We start from the raw sequence: 26723 nt of genomic DNA on the forward strand, positions 1-26723 counted from the left end.
GTACACAGAGAACTGGCAAAAAAAAGTCTGGTGAGAACACGCGCTGTGAGAATTTCTGATGGCTGGATGTGGGCTTAGAAGACTACGAAAGGACCAGCTGGATAGGAACTGAATATAAACTACTGAAAAACATCAAGAAGCTATTTGTAAATTTATAGGTTTGCCAAGAACAAGCTCCATCGTATCAGTCTAACTTTGCCGACTGACAGAATGTGTCTTACAGAGGAAAAGACACAGTTATCATTTCTGTTTTCTTTGTCCATAAAATCTTTAGAAACTGTCTTGCACAGCGTAAGCAAACAGCGATATGTAATCTAAATCAAAACGCACAGAGGCAAAGCAGTTTGAAAAGCTGAACTGGAGGAGCTGTAATCCAGCTGTCGTCCAACTGGAAGGATGGATGAAGGAAGAGTTGTGGGCAACCTGTTCTGACCCTGCTCGGACTCAATACTCCCGTTAACGACCTGACTTAAGGTAGAGAGTACACTCACGACGCTTGCAGGTGGGAAAGAGACAGCAGAGACCCCGAAGGTCCGCAATTCATAACGATACAACAAAATGGAAAAATAGAAGTAAGGATTGATTCAGTAAGGGCAAAAGACAGGATTAGCACAGTGCACAAACACAGAAAATAAACCCCCTATGCAGCACTTCTCTGAAAAGGATAGAGAGGTTAGGGAACAAAACATTACACTCAGGTGCAAAACGTAGCCAGAGGAGACAGAGCCTACAATTCCAGTTAAGTGCTTTGAAGAACTCGGCAGCATTACGCGTGTCCTGTTTTGGGTGCCACCTCTCTAATGAAGAAACAACTGGAGAATGGCTGAAAACCAGAAAGCAGGAATGATCAAGGGCTCGAAAACATGCTCTGCAAGGAAAGGCTGCTAAATAGGCATGGTTTGATTCAGTAAGTAAACATGAAGGAGGGGTTGTGTTCAGTCTTCAAACACATAAATGCTGCTGCAGAAAGGAAAGAGCAATTTTTTTCCACGTCTAAGGTGGGTAAGGCAAGAAGCACTGAGCTGGTATTACAGGAAGATCTGCCTTCATCACAATACCTTTAAAAATCTTGAAAAGGAGAATAAAGGTGTAGTTTGCCTAGAGGAGGCCTCAAGCCACTGCTGTTGGGTATCTTTAATTAGTTATACGATACTGGGACACGATCGTGCCAGGTTCAGCTGTATTCCAGGAGGCCGGGCAGAGGATGGTGCACAGGGCATGTGAGGTGCCCCCACCGGAGAGTTCAGACTGCCCGTGCCCCGTTGTTTTTAACCACACACCCGAGCCTTCAGCGAGCGCTGCTTGTCCCATTCCCCTTCCAGAGTCCCCTCACAACGGGCTCTGCCTGTGGACACCGTGAAACACCCCAAGCTCCACCTGTGGGGACGGTTAAACACCCTAAGGGGCCCCGCCACCCACTCGCAGCGGCTTTAGTATCGGTTTTAGCGGCTTTAGCGGCTCCGAACCGCCGGGGAGAAGCCGCCGCCTGCGCCCTGCAACGGCCCGCGCTCTCTGTGGAGGCGGGGGCTGCTGCCGCCCCCTCAGCGCACGCGCGCGCTCTTCGGCTGCCCGAAAAAGTGCCTGTGCAATATCGGCCGGGAAACGCGCGAAAACAGCGCATCTACAATCCAAGACGTCTTTAAGATCTTTAGTAGAATTTTAGCAGGCTCACACGCTCTGTTTCCACTAGGGTGGCCGCTGCGCTCGCTTCTTTCTCGACTTTTTAATCAGGCATTTCTTTCGCCTCCTTTGTCTGCGTCCGAGGTCATAAAAGCCCCCCCCAGAGTAGGGTCACCGTGGCCTTCCCTCTCCACGCGCCGGGGAGAAGGGAGGTCCCCAAGATGGCGATGCTGGCGGAGCGTGAGTGCCATTCCCCGCGGGGAGGGACCGCGCCGGCGGCGCTCGGGGTGTCGGGGGAAGAGCCCTTATCCAGGGGGGCGGCCTGGGCCCTGCCCTACACCCTCCCCACCGCGCTCGCTGATGGGGCGGAGGCCGCGCTGTCCCTCCCCAGGGCGGCGGGCTGGACGCTGGCCCCCCGGCCTCTCTCTCAGACGCCCTTAGGGCCGGTATTTCCTTTCAGCGGCTCGGTGCCGTCTCTGCGGCGGTGTGTGAGAGGGCGGATACCCTGCAGCCTTGGGGCCGGGGCTGTGCTGGGGTGCCGGCTGCGGCGTGGCAGCCGGGCAGGGCTCAGCGGAGCCATGTGTATGTAGGTATTGGCCTTTTGATCAAAGCCAGGGTTAGCATTTGCGCTTACCTCGCCCTCTTGTCTGTACAGGGAACTTCGGAGGTCAGCTAAATTCTGGCTTGGGGAAGGTGAGGGTGGGATGTCAGGGATTTTAGGCAGGTGCTTCAGAAGAGGCAAGTAAATCCACTGAACTCACGGGGAGAGCTCGGGGCAAGGCCATGTGGTTGTCTTCTGCCTTTTGTGTAAGGGTGTTGCTGAGTGAATTATTTCTGAAGGTTTTATTAAATGCAGCCTGATAACTTTGTTTTACCTGTTCCTGATATTGGAATCAAACCGAGCTTCACTCTTACCTCTGAGGTGATTGAGGAGTTAGGTTCCCCATATCCAAAAGAATTGATTAAAACATTGGATGAATATCCTGACTGATAGCTCTTTCTCGGGTAAAGCTCTTCAGGAAACAGAACTCTCTTGGGGCTGGCCAAAGTGGGAACTAATAACTTTTGCTGCTTTCTCTTCCAAGTTACAGATGCATTCCTGTAAAGTAGCCTTTTATAGTAAATGTAAATTTGTATATAAGTAAAAAGACTAAATTTCTCAACTGTGGATTTTTATGTAACAGCACTAATATGCTTCTGTCTGAGTATTCTTAATGTCCTTAGGTGGTTTCGGTGAGCTTATTGGTGTCAGGACACCCTTAACATGAGAGCACAGGGTCTAATAGATTTGTTTGCTTGACTGCAGGAAAGATGGATTTAAGTATAATGACTAATTAGAAAATATGATTTCCAGTGGAAAATACAGGTGTGAACTGAGGAAAACAAAATTGCATTTACATAGGTAATTTTCTAATTATTTTAGATGCAAACTTTGTTGGTACCTCTTTTTTTAGAATTTGTTAATTATTTAAATTGGACACTGCAATTATCAAAAATCATAGAATCACAGAATGGTTTGGGATGGAAGGGACCTTTAAAGCCCATCCAGTTCATCCCCCCTGCAATGGGCAGGAACATCTTCAACCAGACCAGGGTGCTCAGAGCCCCGTCCAGCCTGGCCTTGAATGTTCCCAGGGATGGAGCATCTCCCACCTCTCTGGGCAATGTGAGCCAATGTGTTAATACAGCTTCTGTATGTAGGGAATTCTAAAATCAAATGCCTTAAAAAGTGAATCTAGTTGCTGAGAGCCACCTTTGCAGAGGTCTATGCCTTTGTTCATCACCTTCAGCTGCAGTTATAATTGTGAAGCCATGTTACACACATGCATTTTTGTTTGCAATTCCGGATCAAGTTCTGATGCTCTTACTAATATTCATCCTGAAAAAGTGTGTGTGTGGAGGGATTCTTAGTTTTCCTACAGCTGCGAAAGCACATGCCTTTCAGGGACTTAAAGTAACTTCCCAGTGGTACCCAGTGACAGGACAAGAAGCAGTGAGTGCAAATGGAAACACAAGAAATTCCATGGTTTTTTTTACTGCGTGGGTGGCCAAACACTGGACCAAATTGCTCAGGGAGGCTGTGGAGTATCAGTCTGTGGAGATACTCAAAACGAGACTGGACGTGGTGCTGGACAACCTGCTTAAGCAGGGGGTTGAAGTAGATGATCTTGAGAAGTCCTTCCACCTTTTGTGGTGCTGTGAACTAAACTGAGAAAGGACAAACTCGATCATTCTATGCTTGTGTAGTGTTTTGTTGTGTAGAATTTTAAAACCTGTATCAATTGCAGAAATGGCCAAAAAGTTAGCTTTTATTTTTCATTTATTTTTAACTCTTTTTAACTTTCGATAAACTATGATTAACTGTCTATCTTATTGGTGCTTATCAGGAAAAAATATATATGTCAATAATGGGTTTCATAGCTTGGATTAAAAATAAAATCCATTCTGTGGGCAGTATATTTTTCCATTTGCTGGAGAAATTTAACCTGTTTATTATTTTCCGTGTTATCACCGTATATGGGCACACAGCAGGGGTTTGGATGGGAACTGATGGGGAACTTCCAGAAATGATAGTTAAACACATGCTCCATAATGCACAGAATTAGTTTTGGTAAAAGGGTTTAGTGATTGATCTTTTTCAAATTGTAGGGTATCTGAGTGAACAAGTATCTAAAGAAATTACACTTTTCTCCACTGGATGGTGCTGCTTGCCCAGAGTTGCATTACGATCTCTAGCATGATTTTATGAGCAGCCCGGAAGATTGGTGTTAACTTCTGAGCTGAATTTTTTTAGCTGGAAGATAGTATGTTGTTTCCTTTCTCTCTCTCAAGTTATCAGTGGACAAACATTTCTGATAAATTGTTGACTAAACAGTCTTTTTTGTTGTTTGTTTGGAGAAGAGAGATGATTTTGTGGTTGCTGTATGTGGCATGAAGTTGTTCCTGGCTTTCTTAAATAGTTCTCTAAAGATGTAAGCAAGTTGCTTTATTTTCCTGTGTCTAGCTTACCATACTTGAAAATAAGAGTGTGATAACCTGGCAGAAATGTGAGGATTAATCTCATAATGGTAGTTATGAGGTTTGAAATACTTGGATTAAAAGTGCTGGAAAAGGGAAGGTCTCTTAAAATTTAATGCTTGAGAAATCTCTGTATTAGGTGCCTTTGTGTTTTGTTACCAAGGTCCTCCTGGGAGTAAAACATCTTAGGGCTTCTCTACAGAGAGATATTCAGGAAAATTAATAGAAATTAACTTTTAAAGTGGATTAGTTGAACTACATCAAACAACTCAATTTGGACGTTAATTTAAATTCACACATTCAGTTGACATGGATTACCTCTACTGTGTAGACAAATCCTTAGATACATACGGTGGCTTTACAACTATAAGAATTGCACTGAATTTAATTTCTTGGGATTTGCAAAGTCACCACCTGGCGAACTAGTTACAGAATGTGGGCATACTTAAAATATTGTTATAGTTAGATTTAAATAAAGACATTGAACAGTTAGGTTTTGGTGACTGAGTGAGGGGAAGTTGATGTTAATTGAGAGATTTTAAACAAAGGGCAGATTAAGAAATATGATTGAAAAGGAGGGCTGCTCCTCGGCTGGGCGGCATAACCTCTAATAAATTGCTTCTTTTTATCATCTTTCCTTTTATGTTGTTTGTTTCACTGTCAGCTATGGACAAAAGCAACAGCCAAGGTGTTCCCTGTTTTAATAGGACTTAGCTTTTGCTGCCAGTTTGATGGTTTTTTTAATTCTTTCCCCCCCACAAACCACTGGAAACTTGGGGTCCTTAAAGATCATTTGCATCTTGGATAAGGGAAGATGGCAAAGCATGTTAATTGTCCCCAATTCCTAGGTCAATGTTTCAAACACCGCAATAAATGAGTGAAGTGAGCCATGTCGCTAAAGGAGCCAGAGTTTTTGTTCTCAGCGGGGCGGGAGGGAACCCTAATTTGCTTGGGCACATTTAAAATCGCAGTCCACGGTGGCACTTAACCAGGTTTTGTTAGCAGCACAGGCAGGGCTTGTAGTAGATGCTTCTCTGAAGGCTGCCTGCTGGAAATAACTTGTTGTTTTCCTGTAGAGAAGTGAGCCAAGTGAGTGCTGTGTGGATTCCTCTCACAGTACTCAGTCATTTAACCTACTATAAAATCTTTTTTATGGACTGTTTGGGGTTTTATGAAATTCTTTATCAGGCTATTACTTTTTATGGGGCTGCCACGCAGCACCTATTTTGAGTTTCAAAGCTTTGGAAGCATGTTAAAAAAAAAAGCCGCCATCATGCATTCTGACAGTATTAGTTCTTCTTTAAGAATGAAACAAAACCAGGCAAAAATTGAGTTAAACATCCCTATGGTATTCTGTCCCTCTGGCCCAAATCCTAAGTGTTGCATTTTAGGGAAAGGTGACTTCCTGATTATGTTGAAAGCGTCTCAGTGGACTTGGCTTCTCACTGACTTTGTATGGCCTTGGGTTGGTCGGTCATTTTTGATCCACCATTTCCCATCGTGTTTAATGAAGTTTGTAATCTTCCTGTCTCCCATTCTTTGCTTGTCTTGTTTATTTAGGTTGTCTTCCTGCGTATGTTTAGGTGCACGCTTAAAGTGACTGGTTAACTGTGCTAGCTTTTCTTCCTTGATTTCAATGAAGCTATTCCTGATGGTAGAGGCAAGCGCACACATGTGGGCCTGGGGGACTGTAGTTTCTTTAGTAGCCTGCATAGGACAAAGGAGCCTTGATTTTCGTTTGGATCTCTTAACACCTGCAATAATTTTCAGTGACTTTTCAGTTTCTGAATAAACCGTTTTGTGGCAAATCCAAAAGCTGAAATCCCCCTGGTTTGTGTTCTGTAATTCAGTTTCTCTGGTCCCTCATGTTTGATTTTTGACTTGGCTTTTGTTATGAAGGCAAATATTGAAACTTCTATGTTCTGGTTAAAGCGAAGACTGGCCAGTGGATATTATCCAGAAATTAGAAAGCCAGCACTGAAATCTCATCCCCTGTAGGTTTCATGTTGAAGCCAGATATAAAACAAAGTTGGAATAAATACGGAATTTAGGCCTGTACACCTAAATGGTAATCCTTAAAGCCTTCCCTGAATTGCAGCCCATCCTTAGGGACTACAGCTTCCATTGCAATTTTACTTTGGCATTCTTCACATTGATAATTAACATTTTCACTGGCCTTTTTTTGCAATATAAGGTTTAGTAAAATTAACCCCCCAAAACGCGCTTAGTCTGGTGTAAGTTATGGGTTTTGTGCAACGAAGAGCTTTTCCTGAATTGATAAAATACTAAAAACACTGTAGAAATGTAAATAGAACCTGTTTGAATTTTTCCTTCCTGCTCTAGCCCGTAGAAGGCAGAAGTGGTCTGTGGATCCACGAAATAGTGCTTGGAGTAAAGATGAATCTAAATTTGGCCAGAAGATGCTGGAAAAGATGGGCTGGTCCAAAGGAAAGGTATGATCTAAAGGAGAGTTGTCTAGCTGAAGGGTGGCAGACTGCTGGGGGACTCTCGATCTCAGTGATTAAACCAGCCACATTCCTTCTGTTTGATTTATTCTCTTAAGTGCACAGAGAATTTGAGCAGTGTTAGATTTTTACAGTTTGTTACGAAGGTACTCACTGGTGCCTGTCTTGCTTTCCAGTTTTTCTCCCCTCTCTTTGACAAGGTAATGTCCCCAAGTAAGAGCAGGAGTTGGCACATTAAATCGGGTGATGGTTGAAGGGTTTAAGTTGCCTTTGTGCCCTCAGTTCTCTCTCTGGCTTTTGGTACTGTTTAAAGCAACTCCAGGACCTGCTTTAATCTTTTACCTGTTTTTAAAGGGTACTTCTGATCTGTTCCTTGAATGGCCAAAATGCAGCGTTACGTGGGCTGTATTCCTTCCCAGCTCCGGCCTGTACCTGTGTGGGGTGAGGTGACTGCTTTCTGGTGCTAAGAATAATCTCTAGGTCAGTACAGAGAGCTGCAGACATCTCAGCTGCCTCTTAAAAGCAGTTTAACTTCCAGAAAGGTGCCTCAGCAAAGCTGAGATTTGGGCCTGCATGTCAGCGTGTTAATGAAACGAATGCATGCAAACCCCCCACGATATTTGTTTAATTCTTCTAGGTTTCCCCTCCCAGCCTGGTTTTTAAGAGGCATAAAATTAGGACCGTTCTGAATTCTGTGAATGCATTAAAACTTAGAAAAATAAGCCTACTGTTGGATTTCTCAGTGTAGCCTACAGTGGCCTCAGTTGGCTTACAGCTAGCACATATAAATCTGGCTTCTAACTGCCTCTAATTTCATGAACAAGCAGTGGTACCTGATTCAAAGGCTGCTGAAGTCAAGGAACCAGCATGGGTTTCACTAGGCTTTAGACAGACTGTTAAAGAGTATGGAGCTTGTCTTTTTATATAAATTTTATGTATAGGTGTTTTATGTGTCTAAGATTAAAATAGATATGTAAACCGGAGTAGAAAAAATGCTGTTAAATGTTCTGATTGTATCTTAGGCAGCCAGCTTCTCTGGCCACAGGTAACACCTTTGCCATTGTGAACGCTGTTTGTGTCAAGGTGTGAAAGGAAGGCCTCGTGTTGTTTTCTGTCAGTCACACCCCCACGTCATCTTCACGACAATAAGTTTCCTACTTGAGCTACTGGATCTCCCTTTGCAACACTTATAGCTGTACAAGAAGGATTTATGTCTCCATTCCACTACAAACTCAGACAAATGGAACCTTAGCTTGATCAAATTAATGGGCAAAAGCCCATCTGTGCAGGGAAATTAAGCTGCTTACACTAGTCCTGTTATTAGTTGTATTGGAATTGGGTCATGGCAGGATGTGTAGCCACGTGTCCTGCTTGCTTCCATACTTTTGGTTAGCGGAAGTTTCAAGGTAAATTTTTCACCCCACTGGCCAAATAAACTCTACTGGATTTGTAATAGCAACAGCCTTTTTCAAATATGCCTCATTGCTTCAAATATTAGATATGCCCAGGATCTATCCACAGGGCTTCTCTCCACTGCTCCACCACAAACATGTTTATTACAGCCATACACTTAGCTGATGATTTGTTGCTGGTGACAGATTAGGGAAAAAGTGAGTAGGTACCAGGAATAAAGTTTTAAACCAAATGCTTTGTCTTTTTTTTTTTTCCCCCTGATTGTACAATTAAGAAAGATAGTGCTGGGCCTAAAGATTGCTTCCCAGATTTGAATGATTATGGCTTTTAGGATAGGCAACGCCAACGTTTGTTTACTCAAATATTTTCGTCAAATTATGAGTGTGAATGAGGTGAAAGAAGTTCTTAATGGTCCTGCTATCTCCCTGCACCGCTTCCCTCCCATATAACTTTGTTCTGTGTTGTACATTCTACGTGGCATCTGCCTTACAGCCGTCACGCAGCTGCCTTCCCAATGACAGAGGTATTTTTGGTGAGAGGCATGTTCTTTTTATGTAGTGTCTTGTTTTAAAATTGTAAACACTTTAGACTTGCCTAGGAATGTCAGGTGGCTTCCTGATTAATCACCCAACTACTTAATGTTGTTGCTATTTTAGTGTTTATAATACTTTGCTGGAGGCTTAAGTAGTAAATTAAAAAAAGCTTAATATCTCATGCGTGCTAATGCCTGTGAATGAATTCAGTTACAGGCAAGGAAATAAATAGTAAGCTGTGGTTTCTTGCTGTATTTCATTGCAAACTGTCTTACAGTACGAAAGCTCTAGTTGCTTAGTCACTGCTGTAAAATCCTTACATTTTTACCCTTAAATCCTCATTAGGGTCTTGGGGCTCAGGAACAAGGAAATACAGAACATATCAAGGTTCAGGTGAAAAACAACTTGCTGGGGTTAGGAGCAACCATCAATTACGAGGTGAGCACTAGACCCAGGTAAGGAAATGGCTCCCATTTCAGCTAAGGCACAATCTTTGTAATGGGACGTTAGTGAAATCTGTTGTCACATATGGTGGCAGCATGTACCTATGCGAATGTCTCTGCAGAAACTCTTGGTCTGGAGTTTCGTTCTGCTTTGTTGGGTGTTTTAGGAGTAAGTACCTGCTTGGAAAGGTAACAGTGAATTCTCCGAGCAGGCTGTCCAGAGATTTTTTTGCTTCCAAGCAAAACACTGAAATAGTTGCTTTCTCCCCGTGTCTTCTGCCCAGCTTAGCTTTATGCCTTCTGTCCCTCTTTCTGATACAGCCACCTTTCTGACTGGAGTTCAGCTACAGAGGCAGAGCAAAATGTGATCCTAAAGGTGCTTGTCTCATAGTTAACATCTTAAGTAACTTTGTTGCTGGAAAAAGTCACACTAGTATTTCCTGCCTACTTTTGAAAACATCTTGCGCAGACGGGGGACACGCAGAGCCGACAACAGCTCGGTATTGTTTAGGGACTTACAAACACAACCCTTATCATTTCTGCGCTTTGGAGTGACTGTTGTGAGCTTAGTTAGCATTGCCACCTGTGGGGCTTCTGAGGGTCCCTTCCACCAACAAAGACTGAGTATGTACAATTAAGTTACTTCTTAGAGTGCAGTCTTAATATCTGTTTCAGCAAAACTTCTGTTAGTTCTGAAAACTTTTGCCTTGTATTCACGTGGGTGATATTTACAGGACAACTGGATTGCTCATCAGGATGACTTCAACAAGCTTCTGGCTGAACTGAATGATTGCCACGGACAGGGTGAAACAGGTAGGTTCATGCTTTTCTCAATCAGATGCTGGAAGCTTAGCAGAGTTTCCATTCTTTGTCTTAAAAGGCTAGCTGAGGCCCGGTCCTTTGGGCTGCTGATAGTCTCCTTGCTGAGCTTGACAACTCCTCCTTCTCCCCCAAAATCAGTAGGAGCTGAAGGACGTGTTGCCATCCATGACCATGCTCAAGTTTGTCTGCCTGGATGTGTAGATCTCGGTGGATTGGTTTTGCTCTCAGTCAGGCCTCTATTAAAGGCTTTTTGTTGGGGAAAGCAAACATAAAATTTTGAACTTATTTTATCCAGGACCACAACATGGGGGACCTTTTGCTGGTATGTACTACAGCAGCGCTTGTTTCTTTATAAAGCAACCAGAGCCAGTATGAAGGCTCACAACACAATCACTCATCATTGCAATGCGTTTGCCTTCCTTTTACTAATGAACTGTCACACCTGGCTTCCACGCGCTGCTGGTTTCTTAAATACCGACTTTTCCTGTCCTCAGAGAGCTGCTTCTTAGCTTTTGACTCAGAGTTATGCATCTCTCTTTTGAGTGTGGTATAATGTGATTTTTGTAGCCCTGATGTAGAGCACACAAGTGGGGAAACTACACAGCTTTCCCCGAAGGGCTATTTATAGTCTTTTAATTTTTAAAAGCTTTGTACAGTTTGACCTTGGTTTGTAAAAATGAAGTTATGCAAAACTAGTGGGTGTGAGCTTACAGAAAAAATTGTACACATCAATTGGTTTATCATCTCTGCTTTAGTTAGACTCAAGTTTAAACTCTGATCATATATCTAAACAACTCTCCGTGGAGTGTTGTAAAACCAAGGGCTTCTGTTTGGACACGGCGGTCTGTCCACGTGCTGCTAGTGGCAGAATTGCCAGCTTAGTGAATTTAGCAGCTGTTCATTCATTCATTCTTAACATTTGAGCACAGAAGGTTTTCTAGGAGAGGAAAGGTAGAAAGAGGAGGAAAGTCAGTTAGCAAGAAGGGTCAAATTTGGTTTCTAATCTTAGAGAACTAGGATTAAAATTCTGAACCTGATGCAGTTGTTTTAATTCCTGTGTAAGTTATCCTTGTGCATTCGAACCCTCTGATCGTAGTCTGAGGCCACACAGTGCTAGATGCTGTAGTTAAAGTCCTCAAGAGGTAGAATAGCATATCACAGGGAAATTCCAAAAGTTCCTTTCTACCTTTATAACTACATCCTACCCAAGTTCCAACTTGAACCATGGGAAGATCGGTTAGGTGTAACTGGTGGGAAATCTGCAAGCTGATGAGCAGAGAGCTGAAATGACTTGCCCAAGGACACAGTGAGTCAGCACAGAGGCAGGTTCATTGAGCAAGGCTCTCTTGTTCCTAAATCTGTGCAGTATTCCCTGGGTCATCCGTACTTATGCAAAGTGGGCCCTGAAAACCATATTTCTCCCTGCTTTACTCAGTTATTTTTCCTTGATCTTGTTAGGAGCTGGGACAAGAGTCTTCAATCACTGAGGACAAATCTGGGTGCACGTCGAAAATTCCCAGTCAGAATCACGTTTGGTGATTTGCAGACTGCAAGCATTGCTCTGAAACTTGGTTTTTTGGCAATTGTTTAAGCTGGCAAAACTCATTCAGATAACTCTGCCTGCAGCTGTGCTACAGGACCAAATGTTACATTATTGGCCATCATCCAGTTTCAAATTGCATTAAAAGTCAGCTGAAAAACTTCATTGTTCTTAAATAACTGGTGTAGTTGCCAGAGTTGGGATTGCAATTAGAGATCGGGAAGGAAGGGTCCCGTGGTGGTTAGTATGCCAACATTCAAATACTCTTGATGTACATAGTTTTAGCTTTCTTTTCTTTTTTTTCTATCTGATCACCTAGTGAGGAGTTTTGATTCCTGGCTCTTTTGCTGGGATACTGAGTGATGATGACTGCATCCGTTTCCCATTCGTAAAATGAGGCTACAACATGCTGGCCGTGTCTTTAGAATATTCATCTGTATCATATTTGCTATAGAAATGACATGTGGCTTTATTGCCATGACTAAATTGCTTTAAAAAGCACGTGAATGCTCCTGCAGTGCTTGCACAGTTTGTCAGAGGATTTAGCAGTCACTAGAAGACACAGGGAAGTACCTACCTGTCCATTGCAAGCGCCAGCATGTTTCAGTAGTGAAATTCCTCCTTGAAGGCACAAGGCGGTGCTGCTGCCCCTTTCACTGTAAGAATAAAGTGGAGGAGGAAGCCTTGTGGAAATCCTTTGCTGTGTAAGGTTTCCTTCGGTACAAGTGGATCGGAGAGCAGACTCAAAGTGCCTCATCTCTGGTCTGGTTGTGATGCTTACTTTCCCCACAGACCCTTTTTATTGAGGATTTTCAAGTTGACTCTGTCTAAAACTGGGTTTGCTAGGCCTTCCTCTTCTCATTAGGGCTTAGTGTGTAAATGGAAGAGTAGACCTCAGACTTCTTTCTGGTAGTCCGCTCTCCCACTGCAGGCTGCGGATTTCATTTTTAGGTCAATGACTCTATTATCAGGTGGTGCTTCCTGTCAAGCAGTGAAGGGCTGTAATTCCAATGTCAGAAAAGCTTGGTCTGCAGAGCTTTCAGGGGTGGGATCGTATGAAAAAGGTGACTCAACTTGGCCCTCACGGTATGGGTTGATTTCCCTACCCATCCCAGTTACCACTGGGAGACAAAAAACATCTCACCAGAGTAGCCTTTTCTAGAGTTACAGAGCAGAGAATCCTGTGGTGCCTATTTCTTTCCAGGACAGGACCAATAAAGTAGTTATTAACCAGACAGCAGGTTACCTCCTTCTAAGAATTTCTTTTAAATTAACAGGCTCTGTGGATGCAGAGTACGTCTGTACCAGTAAAATAACCCTTCGCAGCACAGGAACTTGCTATCTCTACTGTTAAATAGTTAGACTAATGCTTCACATGATTTTAACCTGTACAAGGTAATATTCTCACAAGCAGCTCCTGAGTGAATTTGGGACTTAGCCAACCCCAGAGACCATTCCCAGTGGACGGTTTAGATGCAGCCCCTCTTCTGGAAGCTGGGAAAATTAAATAATATGAATGTGGCAATTTGTTCTAGCTGGCCTCAGGGACAGAAAAGCTCTGCCACCGTTTAATTCCCTTACACAGATGTATCAGACTGTGTCCAGATAGAGGCACTTCGTGTAGTGTTAGAAGTGGAAAGCCTGTCTGTGTGATATTTTTTTTTTTCCCCTTTTACTTTCTACCCAGTCACATTCAGTATTTTATTTTGTACTATTTCTTACATCTTTCTCAGACTCTGGCACTGGAGATATTTTCTAACAAACAGCACAACAAACCCTGACCTATTATTCTTTTCTTACCGTAGAAATAGTGTTAGATTAGACTTTGCCTTTGACCTGGAGTACCTGTATCTGCCTTTTCAAATTACATTAGATTGGAAATGGGAAGGGAAGGGTATGTGGCAAAAAAAATCAAGCAGTAACATGTCTCGGACAAAACTTATCGTGCTTCCGTCAGTAATACATGGTGATATGTTGTTGAGACTTGGTTTTGAGAGAGAAAGTTAAATACACTGATGTTTGAATTTGGTGGTTGAGTGCCTCTAATAGGGTTGGAACCTGTTTGGTTTTTGTTTTTTTTTTTTTTTTTTTTTTAAGAGTCCTCAGCGAATAACCAGAAGAAGACATTCAGTCTCGAAGAAAAATCCAAATCTTCCAAGAAACGTGTCCATTATATGAAGTTTGCAAAAGGTAAGAGGAATTTTGTTGTTTCATAAGCTCTAGCCAAGATCAGAAAAAAGCCCGTGTCAAGGTGATCTGTTGCCTTCTGGGGTCTAAATTTGGCAAGTAAAATCTTGGTTTAGAAATACCCCGTGCAGCAAGTTACTTAAAGCTATAATACGCTCTTCCTCTTTATTTTGGACAATTTGGTATGGCTTCAGGCTGATATTGTTGAATAAAATAATTTCTGTCTGAAGGAACCATCAGCCGAATAAAGGAGCAGTGAATATTCTGAGTGATCTGTGCATGGGCAGGGGATGGGAGGGGGAAGCAAAGGTGATAACGGAGTTACTTGAGCATCTGTACCACGCTATCCTCTGGAATCTCCAATAACCCCTGCTAAGAGATCATGTGGATAAGATCAGTGATCAGATTAAACCTGAATGCAGGAAGAGGAAAGCCCTCTTACATCGATCAGATGCTTTATAGGATAAATTAGGACAGTGGTTGGTGGCCACAAAAACTATATCAAGAACTCATGGAGTTTAGTAATTTCTCTCTTTCTTAGAGTGATGGCATTATTTCAGCCATCCCTGCTTTTGGCTCTCGACCATTGTTCGATCCCTTGCTCTATTTCTCTGTTGGTTGGGTTCCCCTTTCACACACGCGTGTGCACGTGGTGTGTGTATATATGTGTTTCAGCGTATGGATAGGATCGGTTTCCACAAGTGGCTAATTCATTGTACTTAAAACTCTGTGTAATGTTTTCTGATAACAAACGCCTCTGCTAAAACAGAAGTATTGGACATCTGAATAGAGGCCAAATTCTGGTATTGGGGTTTGGGTTTTTTGATTAAATAATTCAGCCTAGAAGTCAAACATGTTAACGTGACCCTGCCATTTTATGACATTAAACAATTAAATTGGTTCAGGGCTTGCCAGTACAGAGGCTGTGGCCTGTTTGAGGTAGTAGCAAAGAGGATTTATTTTGATTTGGATTTAACCTTTTACTAAATATAGAGAAAAAAAGAAATGTCTTTTGAGCATGTAAAATATGGAGCAAGGCTTTCATATGAACAATGTCCCTTATTTGTTTGGCGGCAGTGCTTCTGTAAGGTAGGCCCCTGTTTGATTGTACCCTCCGTGGTCTAAAACAGGGAAATTGTCCTTTTTCAGGGAAAGAGGAAAAGTTATTTGAAAAAGGCTAATATTGTTGTGGCCCTTGTTGTTCAAGTCCGATCCTGCTTCCTTTTAGACTAAACAAGACGAGCTCACACAAAAGCGGGAGAAGGGAGCAGCAACGATAGAAAATGCAGCTTCCGTTTCTGGTGCTGTTTTGTAGCCTCGCTGCTGGAGGAATGTAGGCATCAGACATAGCCTTAGCAGCCACACTTGGATCTGGGAAATACACACCAATATGAGATTAAGACAGTGATTTCAGTTGCTTTTCTAGTAGCTGTTCCACTGTGATGCTGCAAAAGATTTGGACTGTCAGCTGAGTTGGTTTTCTACTAGAAAATGGAAAAAGAGGGGGGATATGTTTTGGTGGGTGGAAGGCGTGGAAAGAAAGCATCGGATGAGAGGAGGAGCAGCAGGAATGTAAGCCTCATGTTCCAAGCCTTGGCCAAGATGAAGCTGAAAACAGCCACCGGTCTCATCGGGTTTGCTTGGGAAAGGACATCTAGAGCCTGCACAGTGAGACACCAGAAAGTTGGGTAACACGTTCTCCTCTAGGCTGATGTGTCTGCTTACCCTCTGTGGGCAGTTAAGGATCCTGAGAAGAAGAAACAGGTGGAATAGTCAGATTTTTTTTTTTTTTGTCTGTTACAAGTGCTTAGTTTCATTTTGAGGTCAGTGATTTTGGAATCAGACAGTCAAGTCTGAATAGGACCCCAGCAGACTCCTAGTAAGTTGGCCTATCTGGACTAATTTTGTTTCTGTAACTTTTGCTGACTGCTTTTTTTTTTTTTTTATAAAGAACTTTCTGAGACAAGCTGTGGACAACTCAATATAAAGGCTTCTGCACTGTGGAATTGGCTAAACTTTTGCCAGTATCTCAGAATATCACGTCACACCCTTTTTTTTCCCCCCCTCCCTGCTCCGTGTCTGATACTCAGGTAGCCACACAGCAGTCAGATGGGAATAATGGCCCTACTGGAACTCAGAGAAATCTTTGCTTCACCCTTGAAATTGTTTTAAGTTGGAATAATCCAGTGTGTTGCAGAGATGGAGGTTTTGCTTTTCAGAAGCAATTTCATGAATCAAAGAAAAGCCCCCACTGAGTAAAGATAGATATTTTTTTTTCACTGAATGGAGGAGCTGTAACTCTGTCAGAGATGGGAAATTCTCATGAGAACCTGAAGATGTGCAGTTTCTCCTTGAACTTTTCTCGTGTGTAGAAGCTTGCAACTTTTCTTTCCCTTTAGCGTAGCGCAGGCTGCTTCCCTCATCTTGCTATGACAATTGCAGCGTCAGGTAGGGGGAAACAAGCCGCTCTTACATGTTTCCCTGTGGGCATACACCAGCAGGCTGTGGTTGTCTCCTGACCAGCCTTTCCCTCTACGCACACATACTTCCTACCGCATGTGGGAGCCATGGTCAGCCTTCATTTAGTGTCTTTAATGTTCCCCTGATTTTCTTTCACCTCCAAAACCAATTTCTCTACCTCGGTGGGTCACAGTTTGTGTTATCAAAATGTACCTGTCATCACCAGATGTGAAGATTGTGGTGTTTTTTTCCTCCCCTCACCCCTTCCAGGTAAGGATCTCTCTTCGCGCAGTGAAGATGATCTGTCCTGCATATTTGGGAAGCGACAGAAGAGTATGAAGACACAGGTAAACAGGAGGCTTCACCTTTCTCTTGTTTCCTTGCGTATTTTCCCTTATAACAAAAACATATTGGAGTGTCTTTCTGCCGATGAGGTTACCACATGACCATAAAAAGCAAGGAGTGAGTGCCTGTGAAATTACTGTTCTTTCTACGTGAAGGCTGCAGGTGGAGGGCTGTGCTCTGAACCGTTAGAAAATAAAGGGTGAATTTAATACATATTTTTATGAATTATTGTGATGTAAATTCTTTGGTGTTAGGAATCTTCATTATTTTAATTTCACACTTGTTAGGCAATACACATCACAAAGTAGATCAATTTTTTTGATCTGGAAGTTGCATAAATATCCAAAATAAAATTTGACGTTCAGCAGCCGCTGGCTAAACTCAGCAAACTGCCCTTATTTTCACAAGAATTGGGAAAGGCTGAGCAGCTGCCAAGTCTTGCTTATCTTTGAATAAAGGATTCAAAGATGGCTTGAACACTGGTGAATATTTAATGAGAAGACTTTTCTCCAACTTGTGTAATGAGATCAAGGTTTGTACCAGCATTTATTTTATTTTATTTTTGTATTCGTTAGCATTTTACACTTGCAGAGAATAGGCCTGCTATATCAGTATATTAAATAACAGACTTACACTGCGACATGACTAATGTATCCAGAGAAATTCTTTGGAAAAGATAACATCTGGCAAAGCATGAATGAATATGTCCTGTTGGTTCAGAGGTCTCTGAAGTCTCTTGTAGTTGGAGGGAAAGATTGGGCCTGAAATAGAATGGAAATTTCTGAAATACCTTGTATGTGTTTGAGTCCTTGTTCGTTGTGCAGTACTCTTGAAAATTGTTCTGTAACTTCACTGAAGGCCACTGTGAACTTTGGGAGGAATGTGCTAAGACATCCTGGGTAGTAGTGGAAGTAATATAAGGTTTGTAGCTGTGTAGATGCTAGGCAGAATGACAAGGGAGCTTGTGAAGAACAAATAGTGATCCACTGGGGATTCTTCACTGGAAAAAACTTACTATAAAATAAAGAATACGTCAGTGAGGTGTCTTGAACAGTTTGAAGGATTTGATCTTGCCATTATCCCATATAGTATTACAATTTCAGTGAATGTGCTGTAGGTTTTAAAGTTACTGGTAGGACAGAGAAGAATGTCAAAGTCTGTTTTCTGAGTACTGTTCTCTAAACTACAAAAATATAGTTAATTAAACCGGGAGGTTAGAAGAAATTTAAACAAATGAAGAACTGTCCTGTCTTGTCTGCCACTGTGAAAAACAGTATGAACCTTTGTTACAAATCACATGGTTTGGCTTGAAAGGTAAGAGCTTGGGAGGAGGCCATCAGCCACAACAGAACCCATCCTAACTTACTACTGTCTTAAAATAAGCATGTGGGGACTTCAAGTCTGTGAGAGCCGTTAGAGGTCTCAAATGCTGCAGGTAAGCTCCCGCCATCGGAGCCCCCTTGATTAATACTTCTGATCACCTAAATATGCCATGGATCTACTTCTAAGCTCCCTTGCTGTCAGATCAATATGAAGCAAGAAAAACTGGGATTTAATGCAAATTTACAGTGCTATGGTTAAGGGAGTAGATTTTGCCCACCCATGAGTTGTCCCAAATAGCTGGTCTTGTTTGCTCTGCATGTCCTGCATCTTTTGAAACTAAAAATAAGTTTTGAAAGTGCTGTTGCTGCTTCTGGGACTTAACCCTGCAGAGTATTTGTTCTTTCGTTGATAGACGCTGCAGATCACATGCATTTATGGCTTCTTGTGAAGGGTGTATAAGTTTGTGTGTGCTTTTGCTAATTCCTTGACCGATGCAGTGGTTGGCTGATGGCTACTGTGCAGATTTCCTTTTCAGCCTCACTGAACACTAAGCTAATGGTTCAGGGTTCTGGCAAAAAGTCACAGGCCGTTCCCTGTTAAGCACCCAGATTTCCACATGCAAATACAGGCAGGAGGTAATGTAATTTGGAGCTGCATTGTTGTCTTCTGGCTACCGTCTGCTGCTAAGCAGCCACAGGGAGAGAAAGCCAGAGGCAGCACAATTGCTTTTTCTTTTTTTTTTTTTTTTTTTTTCCCCTCCCTCTCCTTTTCTTCATGGATCAGAGATCTGTGGAGTTTGCACAGAACAAAAATGCATTGCTCAGGCCCTCCAGCTCTGAGCAATTTCGTTTCATTGCACCCATGAACTCTCATGATCCCTTTCCATCATGTTCCAGAGCCTGGTCCTTAAGGTGGCACAAATGGAACTGCCCTGTGAGGATGTGCAGTACTGTTCACTGTCTGTGTTTGCACTGAAATCCCTAGGCTCTGGGCATTTCCATAATGTGGCAGAGAGCGCACTACAGGAGCAGGAAAGTGCTGTCATTCTCCTGGAAGTGAGTTGGTCATATCTGTTCCTGTGGAGAGATAAGGTAGGAAGAGTCCTGGTGTCCATCAGAGCCCTGGGGTGTGCCTTCAGGCTGTGGTAGGCTGCGCTCCCTTTTAATTGCAGCTCCTGCAATCGTTAGTAACAGTTGTATGGTGCTGCTGTCCCTGTTCAGAGTAGATGAGGACAGCTTCCATACTTACTAGGTGCCAGAATCACTACTGTCAATCACTCTGATTGCAGGTTCCCAGCTGTAGTTGCAGCTGAGATGATACAAGGAAGTACCTGTAATGTATTGATCCTGTAGCTTGAAGTCCTATCTTTAAGGCTCTTTGCAAGGTATTAGATTTCTCCTCTTTTTTCAGAGGTGCAGTTTGAGAAGCATTCAGTACAAATTTGATTTGGATTGAACAACCTGTCCACAGCTTGCAGCAGAGTTGTCATCTTTTGACAAAGATATTCAGCGTAATTCTGTTTCCCATATTTCTAGTTGTTGCAGTCCAGGATCAGAACCATCTTGGGCGTAACTTCATGGAAAGATGCCGGAACTGCTTTTCATAGAATCACAGAATTACTGGAATTGGAGGAGATTTCTGGAGGTCTCCAGATTAACCGCTCTGCTCAAAGCAGGGTCAGCTACGGCAAGTCGCTCAGGACCTTGTCCAACTGAGTTTTGACTATCTCCCTCCCTTAAAGCCTCCAACTTAAGCCTGTGGCAACATTCAGTGGATGTATGAAAGAGATTGCTTAAAGAGCAGAAGATGACAACATTTTGGAATAACAAAATGCTTACGCTGTAAATGGACTCAGTTGGGTGATTATTTGCAGTTCTGTAGGCATCAGAGACCCAGTGGAAGTTATGGAAATGCTTAAGGATGTATGCCATTGATGGCATTATGGCCAGGTTTTTCATCTGAGTGAGTTGCAGAGCTTCTCTTATGCCTAAGAGCTGTTGTACCCACAGCCTTTGAGCTTTTCTATTTCTACAGATGGCCTAACGTGCAGTAGATGGTGGCAGTGGTATTACGTCGATGCTCGTCAGCACTGTGGTACGAGGTCTGGCTGGTTGGTTGGTGTTGTGTTATACCAACCTGTTCTTAAAGATTAGAAAAGGCGGGGGAAAGCAAAACCCAGGAGACTCCATCTGTGCTTATGGTTGAATGGAAACCAGTGGAAGGGCTCAAGGCTAAGTGACATGGTCTCTGGACCAGCAAGATAATCCCAGCTCTTCTGAAGTATTTGTCAAAAATGGGTCACCTCTGAACTGCTGCTGTGATAAATGGTGTCTCAACAAATCAGATATGCCACGGAGACACTGTCACAGAGACACTGTTCCAATTAGTTGTGTTCAGTCTTTTCTAGTATCGTCATTAGCAATCATTTTATGATCTTGACCTGTGGAGTAGTCTTTGGCAGACGATGTTTTGTGCTAGCTTAGTCTGAGCTGTCTTAGCTGTAAAGCTGATCTCAGACTCACTTTTTAACTGTCTCGGTAGCCTGGGACTGATCTGGCTAATGGATCTTTTCTCTTGTTTCACACTGACACTGCTGCAGTAAGTGGGGATGTTGAAATTTGGATTATCTACCTTATCAAAGGAAGAGGGAGTTGGCTAGAGGATTGTAAAGATTGCAAAAGAGTGGAATTGCAAAGGATATGGAAGGAAATGCTGTTTGCCCCTAAGGGTCAAAAGGAGTTTGTCTAGAAGTAATAAGATGAGATACTAGTTTAAGCTATTGTTTTGATGGTTCTGGGATATGTGTTACTAATCATAGGCACTTGCAACCTTTAATTCTCCTGAATGTTAAACATAACGGTACTTCTAAAATTATTTTTGATAAATCATGTGTCCAACTAAAACCTCCTTAATAAACTACACAGGGACCTTTGTTTAAAAAAAAAAAAATACAAGTCAAAAAAATAGGGGGAAGAAAACAATGGCTGGGCTTCAGAGTGGACCTAAATTGAAAACGTCTGCAGTTTTTCCCAGGGAGAGTAAGTGATCGAAAATATTGAATTGTAATTATGACGCTCTCTGGAGACCTGCAGCGAGGACCTGTTTTGCAGGGTAAGATCTGCCAGACTTTTTTTGCCCCCACTTTCCCTCTGATTTTTCTCACTTGCTTAGGAATACTGGGAGCTGGGGAGACAGAAAAACAAATTCCATTAGTTCCTATCTGGTTGAACTTCCTGGAACCCCCACTATTTTTTTTGCTTCTCAGAATTTCCTTCCTCCATCCAGCTGTGTTTCCTGATGAAGCCTTATCACTGGAGAAAATGCTCCTGAGTGAGACTGAGGATTTGGGAATGAGTTACAGACGGTCCCAGCTTGGTTGCTGAACAACATGATTCTGGCACTGATTTCACTTTGGGGGCTGGGGGAGTAATTCTGATTTGCTGGTGCATTTGTAATAACTCTGAGATGCATAGAGAACTGAATGTTTTGCCTCCATCTCACTTCCATGTCTCAGGCCATTTGATGAGTAATCTGCTTCCTCCAAATTTTTGTAACTTGGATGTAAACCTGCGTAAGTTCCCTTAAACCACCTAATCCAAGTAGCCCGAAAGTCTCGAGTTTGCAGTGATTTCTTCCGCGTTAGTCATTAGAAATGTAACTATCCACCCTGTTGCTTTTTCTTTTTTTTCTTTTTTTTTTTTTTTTTTAAAAAAATCAGGAAATTGTCTTCTGACACATTTTGCAGAACTTCCTCAACTGACTTACATTTCCCAGCACTTATCAGAAAAGCATGTTGGCTAATCTTAAGGGACATAACTGAAAATCCATTAAAGTCTGGCTCTGCCATGGGCTCACTGAAGCTATGGGTAAACTGATGTAATTCCCTTCACCTCAACTTTCTCTCTGCAAAATACCGATCACGATATTGACGGTTGTGGGTTTCACGATTGTGACTTTTAGGTAATTTGCAAGTTTTGTCTGTGTTTTTTTCCCTGTGACAGAAGTCTCCGTTGCAGAGGTAGCGTATAAATTAGTTTTCTGTTCCTTTTTTCAGCACTGTCGGGGAACAAAAAACTGCAGAAGAGAAAAATTAGTTAAAAATTAACTTAGGTTTTTTGCCGTTCTGCTTTGGAGACCACAGCTAGCATGAGGTATTTGGGACTGAGAAGCAGAACAGAAAAAGGACATCAAAAACCTGGAGAGAGTCCAAAAGGATTTAGTAAAATGGGCGTCAGGGTTAGAGGGCATGTCCTAGAAGGAGAGAGTGGAGGAACTGGATACGTTCATCTCGGAAAAGAGGCAGAAAAAGATGACCTCTCTGCCTATAAATATCTGGGGGTGAGGGGGAGGGAGGAACAGAGGAAGGGAAGGGATAGTAATCAGGGTAGGCAGAAGCCAAGAATGGTACTGGGGGTGAAAACTTCAATTAGAAAAAGGAAGACACGAGCTTACTCTTCAGCAGGCTTCCTCGCAGTGATGTCAGCAGGGCAGTGGAAGAGTCTCCTAAGGGAAATCCCAGCTCCTTCGTAAGTGACGCCAAGAAAAAAAAAAATGAATTTAACACTTTTAGACCCGTTGGAATGGGCAAAGATGACTTGGTTTAAGTAAAACATCTCCCAACAAGTCATTCTGTGAGCGGCTCCCGTACTGAAGCTTGGTTTCCTGTGGTTGTGTTGTGCTTGCGTTCTGGGTGACTAAAGGAGATGAGCTCATGCCGAAATCCCTGTCCATGTGCATGCCGATCTGTTGGCCTCCTCTGTCCAGCTGCCTATTTTCATGAAATATTTTAGAGTCTTAATATGTTTGAAATCTCTAAGCTTCTGTTAGACTGGATTAAAAAGTTGCTGGAGAGAAAGGAGTGCATGATGTACACAAATGAATGTACATCAGAATGATTATGGCAGAATGATTATGGAAACTTTGCTTCCTTAAGAAATCAGAGTAAAAATGTAATTGCTGTCAGTGTGTTCCGGAGGAAGACAGTAGGAAAACACTGAGGTAGTGTCTTTAACATATTTCCTTCTTTTTTTATTATACATTTATTGTCAGAGAGAATAATTGTGGTTTTAGAGGCACTGAGTATCTTGTGCTTAGGTATTATAAGTATCCCCAGGCTATACAGTTTGTCAGATTTAGGGTTAAAATTTAGACCTGCACGGTGCTTATTCCTATATATGACTTCACCATTTCAGCACAGAAGTATGTAATGTGTTATGTGTCATTGGGAAGAGTGAATATAACGTTTTACGAAGAATCAAGGCAAAGGAAAACATAGGTAACAAAAGGTGGGATTTAATCCCACCGAACTTTATTGGTAGAAGATCTAGGCATCTTCTCCAGTCTCCCTTCATAGTCATGGAGCACAGGGGCCCGAACAGAGGTGTTCACCCTCTCCAAAGATGATAAAGATGTACGAAGCCAAATGCTTCCTAGAGATAGGTGCCTCTTTCCCCACTGATCATAGGGGACGTCTAACAGTGAGCTGCACCCTATCCAAAAAGTTATATTCTGAATATATTCTGTTTCAGTGCAAAAGCTATGTTCTTGCATAGTTCTTGCAGGGATTACTGCTCAGCGCTCTTGACCTACTCATTTCTTGTGAAGGCAGCATTTTTTTTTTTTTTAAAGGTTGGTTAGCGGGAAGAAGCTGGTGACCTAGTGGCAGAGTCTGCAAGGCAATGTAACGGTGCTTGTATGCATTTGGAATTTATCCCCAGGAACCTGCTTCTGAGTAGGAAGGTTTCTGCCAGCCTCTAGTTCACTGCTACTGTGACCAGCACGGCTCACTACAGATTTTTAGACTCGTGATCTTGGAAATGGTAACGCTCAGCTTACAGTGGCTTGGTTCTCCCTGGCTTTGATGGGAGCTCACCGAGTTCTGCAGCATCAGGATTAGAGGATATCATCAGGTTTCTGTGCTCACCTGTTTTGTTTTTACTTTCTGACCCTTTAAATTGAATATATCAAAGTTAATATTAGCAAAGGCTTTTTACTGCCTCTGTAGAACTCCAGTTACTTCTTTGGCCTCTCCAGCAGAGCAAATCTTCTGGCAGCACAGACTAGCATAAAGTAGATCTAAAATCCCGTTGCTCTGAGCTGGTAACTTGTAACACCGTATATAGCAAGTCAGAAAAACAATGAATTAGGCTCAAGGTGTTAATTCGGGCCATATTTTTAATACTTCTCCATGCAGATGAGATTGTTCCAGGAGCACCGGTAAAAATCACTTTACCCAGCATGGTGTCCTAGTCGTGCTTTTGATAAAAGGAGGAAGAGCAAAGTATTGATGTTTTGTTGCCTATTCTATAAGCACCTTGTTAATCAACTGAGGATAAATTATTGCTGTTGAGATATCAGCAGAGAGAGGGAGTGGAAGAGATATCTCCTGATCTGGAAGAAATGGTGCTTTTTCTTCTCTCTTCGCTGGAGAAGAGTCTTGCCTCCAGCATTAGTTCCTTGGGGGGGTTGTTAGGAACAGAAACAAAACTGGGGGGAGCTTTTTTGATTTATCTTCTCTCCTTCCCTTTTGGTCACTTCGATAGGTTTAAAGAGCCGAGTTGGCTTTAATGCCTTACCATTAGAGACCACGCATTAGCTGGAATAAACCATCATGCCTCGCAGTGAAAAATATCCCTTGATTGGCTAATTAATCAGTCAAAGGGGAATGACATGGCCCTCGGCTTGAGGGACTCTGCTGCACAGGTAACCAGGTCATTGATAAATGGTTTACCCACAAATTCATATATCAAGAAAACTTAGTCATTTTTTAACTACACTTTGTGTGAAAGCTGCACTGCATTTTTGGAGGTGTATTTTTGCTGCCCTTGCTTTTTGCATTGTGGGAGTTTTTAGGCTGTGAAAGTTTTCAAGAGGAAAAGCCCAAACAGAACTTCATTACGATTGTAGTTCTTCTGTTTTCTGAATTGCAAAAAAAAACCCCTGACAGGTTTTTTTTTTTCCCCCCAGAGCTGGGGTCGGCGGGGAATCACTGTCATGGCTTTGTATTGAGATTGAGTGGGTCTCTAATCAGAACGGCTCATAGCATTTTGTCATTTAAATATACTGAGACTGTGCAGTGGGTCGTATCCAGTCCTCGGGCACTGCATGAACAAAGCTGACCTCCATAAATGGGTCTGATGAAATAACTGGGGGAAAGATATGAAGTGAGATGCAGGTCTGTGTTGGTAAAAGACTTCATCTTACCCAGTTCAGTTAATACTGGCTTTTGGCATCCATACACTGAATTTTGTCGTCTGTATACTGTATAACACCTTATCCTGAAAAGACGGTTCCCCAGTGGGATTCTTCGCTGAGAGTTTAAAAAAATAAAAGGAGGAAATTCAGCTTTAAATGAAATTGCATAAAAATGTGATCCGGAACTGCTCTTACACGTGGGGTGTATAAATAGGGTTAAAGCAGTGTAACCATGTAAGGAACCGTAAAACAGTGATATTTGGCATAGCTGCTTAAATGGGTGCACTGGGTGCACAAACCAAATCCTTACTGGGCTTTTTTTTTCCTTTTTCCTCTTTTTTTCTTTTTGCCTTTTTTAAACTGTGTGTGTACTGTGAGAAAGTACCACGCCAGTACCTAAGAATACGGGCTTGGGTACTAGAGAACGAAGTTAACCTTATTTTTGTCATGTGTATCCTTTCCTCCCAAACAGCCCTTGTCATGGGCCTGCGCTTTTATAGGACGGCTTTGTTTTGTTTTTCCTTTTAAAAATATTTGTCTGATCAAAGAGCTTTCTTGAAAAAAAAAAAAAAATAAAATTCCACTGCAGTAGTTCAAAACAAGGAAAAGTACATTTTTGATCCTATCATAACAGGATTTGTATATGGAAGTGTGAACTAAGCAGGTGGCTTCCTGTTGATTTTAAAGCCAGGTGGGCAAGTGCTTGACAACAAGTTGATCTCGCAGGCTGCTACCTGCCCCGCTGTCCTGGCGCGAGAGTATGCGGCGTGCTCTTTCCTTCTGCTGGTGTGGCAGAGAGCCAAGGTGATGGTCCTTTGCACAACGGAGCTTATTCCCCTGTGCGTGAGGAATAGGGGCAGCGTGAGATGGCATTTGGGATTGGTATCTTGTGGGAATAATACTGCTGTGGGAATGAGAGGAAAATAGCAGCGTGTGTTCTCTCTCAGAAATCACAGAATAGAATACATTTTTTTTTTACCCTCTAAGATGACCGCCGGATCCACTCAAATAGCCTTCAGAAGGATTGGATGTTGATAGCACAATCTTACTTTTGCTAACTTTTAGTTATTAAAGGGTGTCTAACCTTTCTCCAAGGACGTCTTCTGATTTTGGCTCATCAAACTGATTATGAAACTGCTAGTTGGTTCAGATGGGTTAGGCAAACCAGAACTTGGAGGAAAATAAACTATTCTACCTGAGAAAGTGCTTAAAAATCAAAGAAACAAGCTTTTCCACTTCCAATCCCATATTCTACCTTCTCTACAGAATTGTTCTTTCTTCAGCTGTGAGCATTTGCTTTTTTTCCCCTCTCCAATCAGGAGAAACACCTACTGCTGGAGTGTGACTTAATGGTAAGCTT

General features: G+C 42.5%; 1 protein-coding gene across 2 annotated transcripts in view; it reads left to right on the plus strand.

The window, feature by feature from the left end:
• The first annotated feature begins 1833 nt into the window (after positions 1 to 1833).
• Positions 1834 to 26723, plus strand: part of PINX1 (PIN2 (TERF1) interacting telomerase inhibitor 1) — a 66551-nt gene continuing 41661 nt past the window's right edge. The window contains exons 1-7 of one of the 2 annotated variants that reach the window (XM_082306423.1): positions 1834 to 1860; positions 6982 to 7091; positions 7458 to 7544; positions 9395 to 9487; positions 10227 to 10305; positions 13952 to 14044; positions 16772 to 16848. In XM_082306423.1, the coding sequence (XP_082162549.1) occupies positions 1842 to 1860; positions 6982 to 7091; positions 7458 to 7544; positions 9395 to 9487; positions 10227 to 10305; positions 13952 to 14044; positions 16772 to 16848 (558 nt within the window). In that variant the 5' untranslated portion in view covers positions 1834 to 1841. The remainder of the gene's footprint in view (positions 1861 to 6981; positions 7092 to 7457; positions 7545 to 9394; positions 9488 to 10226; positions 10306 to 13951; positions 14045 to 16771; positions 16849 to 26723) is intronic. The other variant, XM_082306424.1, reaches the window with a different exon arrangement.

The sequence above is a fragment of the Platalea leucorodia genome (assembly GCF_965183815.1).
Source record: "Platalea leucorodia genome assembly, chromosome: 3".
In the NCBI taxonomy this organism is placed as follows: Eukaryota; Metazoa; Chordata; class Aves; order Pelecaniformes; family Threskiornithidae; genus Platalea; species Platalea leucorodia.